General features: G+C 40.5%; 1 protein-coding gene across 1 annotated transcript; it reads left to right on the forward strand.

The window, feature by feature from the left end:
- The first annotated feature begins 417 nt into the window (after nt 1-417).
- On the forward strand, nt 418-2,326 carry LOC108702015 (fibrinogen-like protein 1-like protein). Its single transcript, XM_018237018.2, has 3 exons — nt 418-553; nt 929-1,107; nt 1,392-2,326. The coding sequence occupies exons 1-3, from the start codon at nt 546-548 to the stop codon at nt 2,090-2,092; spliced, it is 888 nt and encodes a 295-aa protein (XP_018092507.2). The 5' UTR covers nt 418-545; the 3' UTR covers nt 2,093-2,326.
- Nucleotides 2,327-8,156: the final 5,830 nt, after the last annotated feature.

Raw genomic sequence — 8,156 nt, forward strand, 5'->3', positions numbered from 1 at the left:
ACATATGAGTGATATCCCTGCCCTTGGTACCACAGAAGTTGGACAGCACTGCCTTACAGGACAAATAAAATGCGGCCTCTGGGACAGCCACATGAGTTGCCTTTTGTTTCTCAGGAAGAAAAATACTGTGAAATAGTTATGGTTCTTGTCATTTCACGTTAAGGCATTCATGTCCAGTAGGCGTATTTACTTATTGCACCAGTGATGTCAGTGTAAACCCGTGAATCAGGGATATCTCTTTATCTTTATTGTATTATAATGGACTTTATTACCTGGGTGGCCAAATATTAAAATGTTGACTTCCCATGTACAATCTGTTGGAATTGGCACCATGACACTTCCTACCTCCGACACTGCTGGACATGGAGATACTGCAATTTAGTCATATAAGTATCAACTGGATCCACACCTAAACAGGATTGGCCCTTCCTCCAAAGTATAAAGCAGCTAGAACTGCAGCTGGTTAAATCTTAATAGCTGTAGGTGAGGGAAGAGTATTCTATCACCAGTCGCTGGGTCCTGTCTTGGTCTCCCACTAGAGCAAAATGTGCAGGTAAGTCTAATGTCAAAGGACTAGAATTAATCCAGGGTGGAAGCACAATCTCTAATTTCCATTGTGATAACGCAACCTACCTTTGTGGATCAAGCTCAGCCTGGGTCAATTGGTGAGATTTGGGGTAAAAGTGTATTTTCTGTGCTGGATGCTACTGAAGTTATAGCAGGGTGCCTGTACATGTAACCTTGTTATGAAATACATAGGGCTGACTACAAGGGGAGCTTAAACCCAGCTACAAAAGCCTCTGGTATAGTGTGCAGGGAGTAGTTGCTTAATAACAGCTTGAGTGCCAGAGGCTGGGCAAATCAGCTCTATATGCACACATTTCTTCCTGGCACACATTATAATAATAGTCTGCTGTCTCTTGCACAGGATGGTGAATCCTCTGTTAATGAGCTTAGTGCTCACACTGACTTTTGTGGTTTCGGTCACAAGCATCCTTCATCATGTATCCCGCGAGGAACTGTACGATCGCCTGGCTAATCGACACATGCTGACAGAGACGAAACTGCAGGAGTTCATTAATGTTCCCGATGATGGGGTTTACTTGGGTGAGTATCTACTTAGCTGAGTGGGCATGATATGCCATCTGTGGCCTTCTCCTGGGAGTTGTAGCTCAACACACATTCATGAAAGTTTTTAATTGTATTCTCTTATGTCCTCGCTCTTTCTATAAATACGTTATTGCTAAAATGTGCATAATTAATACTTATCCATATCATTTAAAATTGTCCAGTAAACCCAATTAAAATGTTTGACATGAGCCTCAAATCCCAATTGTAGTGGTTCTAATACACTTAACCTTCTAATTCCTGTGACATTAACTGTTTCCCAGAACTTTTGGCAAAGGACTGCCAGGCAGCTTTCTTAAACAAGAGGAGTCAGAGTGGCCTGTATGTGATCCACCCTAAAAATTCACTCCCAATGGCAGTATATTGTGACATGAGCTCTGATGGTGAAGGCTGGACAGTCCTGCAGAAGAACACTTTGCAGAAGAGCCTCTTTGGATCCCCTGACTGGAGCGAGTACAAACAAGGGTTTGGTAATCTGATGGCAGATCACTGGTTGGGCAATGAAATGATTTACCTCCTCACAAGGCAGAACACATTTACAGTCAGGTTCAGTGTTGTTGATGCTCATAACAATAAGCATCATGCAGATTACTCCAGTTTTAGGCTGGACAGTGAGGCTAAAAATTATACACTGAGACTGGGTGACTATTCCGGGGATGCAGGGGATGTACTGACAGCCATGAATGAGACAGGCATGCATGACAACATGATGTTTTCCACCGAAGACAAAGACAATGATCGATGGAAAAATAACTGTGCACTGGAGCATGAGGGAGGCTGGTGGTTTGACAACTGTGGTTCTTCTCTGTTCAACAGTGATGACTTTATATATTGGAGAGGTCTGTGTGATGAACACAATCACTGCGCCTCTTCTAGTATTATGATTAAACCCAGTAAGAAGAACTGCTCTCCTACTCCACTGCCAGGGCCTGGTGTCCACCTTCCAGTTCATCAAAAGAGTTAGGGGCAATCTCAGTCCATTTGAGGTCATCAGATACTCATGCCATCTTTAATTAGTGTCCTTCTCTGTCAATGTAGGGACCCATAGTTTCTTCAATAAGTGACCTTCTCAGTCTATATAGGGACCCCAGATACTCATGAATTACTTTATCTGTCTATGTAGGGATCCGGGTTACTCATGTCTTCTAACATCTCTCTTCTAGCATCTCATCTCTAGCATCACAAGCCTCTCTCTCTCTCTCTCTCTCTCTCTCACAGTGTAGGTATCCAAGATACTCAGGTCATCTTCCATTAGTGGCCTTCTCTGATAATGTAACAATTTCTTCCATTAGCAATCTTCTCTATATAGGGACCCCAGATACACATGGACATTCAGTTAGTGAACTAATCTGTCAATGTAGAGATCCAAATGTCTTCTTCGGTTAGTGACCTCAGTCTATATAGGGACCCCAAATACTAATCAGTTCTTTAGTTAGTGGCTTTCTCTGTCAGTGTAAGAATCTAGCTTTTCTTTTGTTCAGTCTGTATATAAGCATCTATGTATGACATATACTATGTCTTCTTCAGTAAGCAAACTTCTTATTGCATGCAGAGAACCACTTTCTTCAGGGTTTGGTTAGAGACCCTTCTCAGTCTATACAGAGGCAGGTTTATTCATGCTGACATTAAATTTATAATAAAGAAAGTAAAAAAATCGGGGTCACATAATTAATTTGCAACTTATATTTAGAATTCAAATATCTTATTTGTATTCTGGGTTTTTAAAAAAATGCATTAGCCGTCGATACTGTGTTCAGTAATCAATGCTTTATGCACTTATAACACTGTGTAAGTCATGTATTGATTGATATTATGCAACCCTTCACATTCAATAAATCTGCAACAATAACTTGTGTAATGTGTTTTTCTCAGAAACAAATACCTTTACTCCTTTTCTTGAGCAGCTTTCTGCTTGTACTTTTATATCCACATGGTGTCCCCAAAGGCTCAGTTTGGAATTAGCTATGAGCACCAGTGATTGCTGGCAATGCATCTCCTAACCCCTTGGGGTCAGACATTCACCTTAGTTTAGAGACAATGCAGTGAACTCCAAGAAAGATGACCCCTGCACACACAGAAACCCTCCCAACCCCTACAGTTATGGTCATGGAAAGATCGTGCATCAAAAAATGAAGTATATATGTGGCTGAAAGCTGTTTAATCTTATTTAATAACAAAATAGTTTATTACACTTCATCGTCAGATTTCCTTTTCTGCCCTATTTATTCCTCCATATCCCCCAGTGAAATTGTAACTGTCGAAGAATGCAACTAAGCATACACACACACACACACACAAAAAAAGGTATTAATGGGGTGTGACTGCCTATGGTCCTGCATATTGTGAGGGCACATAGAACAAAAGAGGTATAGTAGGTAAAGAAAGGCAAGATGGAGACAGTAGAGCAAGATGGTGGCAGAGTAGGACAATATGGAGAGCAAAATGAAGATAATAGGGGGAAATTGAGAGAGTAGAAAAATAGTGACTGTAGTGTAAGATGGTCACAGTGTAAGGAGTTTTTATGTTTTTTATATTGAAAACTTTACAATAAAAAAATGAACATTATTTACAATAACATTACAATAACACTGTATTACAGTCATACAGTACCAAAATCCTCAGCAACAAACAAAATAAGTGTGGCAAATGTGTACTCTGGAATCATGGTACGGGAATACAAAGCTTGGTCAGCTCACTTACTATTGCCCTTACTACACAGTCTATGGGAGTGTTTGGATGACCCATAGATTGCTTGCAGCGGAACTGCCAAAGAAAATACTTAAAAAACACTGACACAATAATATAAGTATGGTCAGCACTGTAGAGAGAGTTGTCCAGGACTCCATAGGCCAGGTGAGAATATCCGGTCACCTTCAGAGAGGAAAAGTGCAACTCTGTAGCTAAGGAACAAGTCAAGTCAAGTGGATTTTATTGTCATTTCAGCCATATACAGTAAATAAAGTACATAGTAGAACACCTGATGGAGACAGTAGGGCAAGATGGAGACAGTAAGACAAGGTGGAGACAGTAGGACAAGATGGAGACAAAAGGGTAAGATGGCAAATATAGGGTAAGATGGTCACAGTTGAAGAAGATTGAGACAGTAAGGAAAGAGGGAGACAAAAGGACAAGATTAAGACAATAAAATAAGATGGAGACAGAAAGGCAAAATAGGGACAGTAGCACCTTATATGCAGCCATTTAGTTGTTCCTGAGGTTTCACTCCAAGGGCAGTCCAAGGCTGTAAGAAGCATAACAACAGCATGATAGGCCACAGTCAGAAACTCTGTACTATATATACATAATGTGGATCTAGCAAGGAATGTTTTGCCCCAGTCCCCTGTAGCACTGCAGTCTATATATACATCCTAGAACACATCTCACATACTGTGTTCATGCCTAGAACTGCACAAGCACTGGTCTAATAACAACTGTGTTTTTACACCGAGAGACAAAGGGGCACATTTACTAAGCTAAAATGAAGGATTCGAATGAAAAAACTTCGAATTTTGAAGTATTTTTTTGGGTACTTCGACCATCGAATAGGCTACTATGACCTTCGACTTCGATTAGAATGATTCGAACTAAAAATCGTTCGACTGTTCCACCATTCGATAGTCGAACTACTGTCTCTTTAAAAAATACTTTGACTACATACTTCGGCAGGTTAAACCTTATGAGGTACAATGTTAGCCTATGGGGACCTTCCCCATCACTTTTCTAAGCTTTTTTTGATCGAAGAAAAATCCATCGATCGTTCGAATAAAATCCTTTCGAATCGTTCGATTCAAAGGATTTTATTGTTCGATCGAAGGATTTTTACTTTGATCGATCGATAGTAGGATTTGCGCAAAATCCTTCGAATTCGATATTCGAAGGATTTTACTTCGAGGGTCGAATTCGAGGGTTTATTAACCCTCGATATTCGACCCTTAGTAAATGTGCCCCTAAGTGTCAAATTGACTAATAGTGGGAGGAATAATCACACCCATTTTCACTTTAATTTTTCTACTATAATTTTTTTCCTCACGGCAAAAAGTGAAAACATTTCTTCTCCTGAGCAACACTTCACTAGTCTGCAATTATATCATCATCATTGCTGACTTGTGTGTATATAATGAAAACGAGGAAAATGCTTTCGAAAAAAAAATAAAAGGCCAACTAAAGTGAGAAAATATGGCTGCCTAATTCCTTGGTGCTCCTCATATTAAAAGAAAGAGTCCGATTTTCTAGGGTTCTTCCACCTGTAATGTAAGATAGAAGTTTAATATACACCTACAACAAAAAAAGGAATTATGCCTATGGTATACGGGGCATTTAGATAAATGTACTCAAAGTGGCCAAAGTCTCCCTTAGCAGTAGCAAAATATGATACATGCTATGCCTATAGCACATTTTAGAGCTCACTGGGAACCTCCTAGTGGTAAATCCAAACATAGGTGCTTTTATATTTATAAAGTTAGTCATATACAGAAGATCTTCTTGCTTGGCTGGAATACAATGGTGGATCTGTGCGCCATGTGGTGGGCATTTAGGGTGAGGTCATACATGGTGTTTCTTATGTAGCCAAGCATAAATACGCACAAAATGAAGCCCTATTGAAAATAATGGAATACTCACTATAGTAATTCCCACAGGGCGCTTGTGAACCAACATCCACCAAGCAACGCCAGAACAGGTATGAGATCCCTTACCAGAAAGCTCCGAATTAAGGAAAGGCCCTCTCCCATAGACTCCATTTTATCCAAATAATTCAAATTTTTATACATGATTGCCTTTTCTCTGTAATAATAAAACAGTACCTTGTACTTGATCCAAACTATGATATAAATAATAGGGATGCACCGAATCCAGTATTTTGGATCATTCGCAAAAGATTCGGCTGAATACCGAACCGAATCCGAAACCTAATTTGCATAAGCAAAGGGGAAAAGATTTTTTACTTCCTTGTTTTGTGACAAAAAAATCACGCGATTTCACTCCCCGTCCCTAATTTATATATGCAAATTAAGATTCGGATTCTGTTCGGCCAGGCAGGATTCGACCGAATCCTGCTGAATCCCGAACCAAATCTTGGATTCGGTGCATCCCTAATAAATAATCTTTATTTGAAGCAAAACCAGCCTATTGGGTTTATTTAATGTTTACATAATCTTCTCGTAGACTTAAGATATGAAGATCCAAATAACGGAAAGATTCGTTATCCAGAAAACCCCAGGTCCCAAGCATTCTGGATAACAGGTCCCAGGTGCATTTTTATGACAAAAGTTTACTAAAGTGGAATTGTGGGGAACGATAAAAAAACAGAAATGCACGTTGGGAAAAGAAAACTACAAGCTGAAAAATGCATATTATTGTGGGTGGGTGTGGGTGGTTTCATTGGCTTTATTTACGCTTGACCACTCTTTTTTAAAAAGGCAACGTGTGACCTCTCCCTTAGGAATAGAGGTTCAGTATGAACTCATTCTAATCCTACCCAATGCCTGCAGACCGACCAATGGCTTCTAGTTGGGGAGATGTAACCCACCCAAATAGTTTCAGAACAGATAGAGACTATGGACACCCCATTAAAGGGAATGAAAACTCAAGAGTTGCTAAAATAAATACATTTTGTACCATTTACACATCTCACAAGAGTTACTGTAACAGTTCTGAACATGCCCCAAAGACCTACATGGCGTGATGCTGCCGTCACTTGGCACATAGTGCCATTATATTTTGCTATCTTCTCTTCCTGCAGCCAATCCCATGCAATGGCAGGGTGCCACTGGTATAACATCGGCAGATGGCTCTCCTGACAATTAAAGGCTTTAAGAAAAACATCTGAATGATTAGCAAAAAAACTCATAAAAGAGTGAGCAACTAATCATGAAGATCTCAGGATCCGGCTCAGTAAACTGTAAATTGTGTCATATCCTCATCTCTATAAAATGCACTTTGTTGCACCGTCTGAACCTTAACTATAAGGGGGATATTTACTAACATCTGAATTTATCTAATTTTTTTTTATTAAGCAAAGCTTGACCAAACTCCCAACCACAATTTTGCCTTATTTATGATTAAAATAACTTGAATAAATTGATCGGGGGGAAAAACTCAAAATCGAGCAACAAAGTCGAATCATATGATTTTTCAGACTTTTCTCCTGAATCACTAATTTTTTTCTGGTTATTGCTCGAAAACCCCAAATATATGATTATCAGGCTAAACCCAGCGTAAATCATGATATCTTCACATTGGGATAGGGACATCTGCCATTGACTTATACATGACCTCCACAGGTTTGAGATGGTGGATTTTCGGAATCGGGGTATAAGAAATCTCAAAAAATTTTATATTTTTTTTCCACTAAAAATATACGTTTTTGGGCCAAAAAGCCAGACCAGAAAAAAAACAAGGTTTAGTAAGCTCCTGTAGTACTGCCCCTCCAGCGCTTAAATTTTCCTGCTCTGGAGTGGGTCTGGGGGGGGCACATTACTAGAGCAGAGAGTGCAATTTGGCTCTTAAAGGTTCCAGGAGCGGCTTCTCTGCCTCCCCAGGCAACTTGCTCACCGCTGCTGCCTGAGGCGAGTCTTTCAACTTGCCTCATTGGCGCAGCCCCCCTGAGTGTGCTTCCTACTTTCACTTCTTAGGTTCAGGGCACATGCTCAGATTTTTCGTTTTCGGAAGTTGCACGAAGTTTCCTTGTGAGGGAACTTTGGGAAACAAAGTGCTCCAAGTGTCATCCCGCCGGTGATTTACATTCTAGCCAGTGGGAGGCAGTTGGGGGAGATTAGCCGCACAGAAGAAAGAGAGATGATTTGTCGCCGGATGACTAATCTCCCAGAATCTGCAGGCCCGGATTTGTGGAAAGGCCACCTAGGCCCGGGCCTAGGGTGGCGGCATGCTGCCCAACCACACCCACATTGGTTCAAAAACACTGGGGATGCGCTGGGAGATACAATAATTTTTTAAATTTCCCGTGCGCCAATCCCCATTGCTCCCGTCCAGAAGATGAAAATTTGCACAAATAAGGGAAGGGGATAGGG

This window comes from Xenopus laevis, chromosome 9_10L (assembly GCF_017654675.1).
Source record: "Xenopus laevis strain J_2021 chromosome 9_10L, Xenopus_laevis_v10.1, whole genome shotgun sequence".
Classification (NCBI taxonomy): domain Eukaryota; kingdom Metazoa; phylum Chordata; class Amphibia; order Anura; family Pipidae; genus Xenopus; species Xenopus laevis.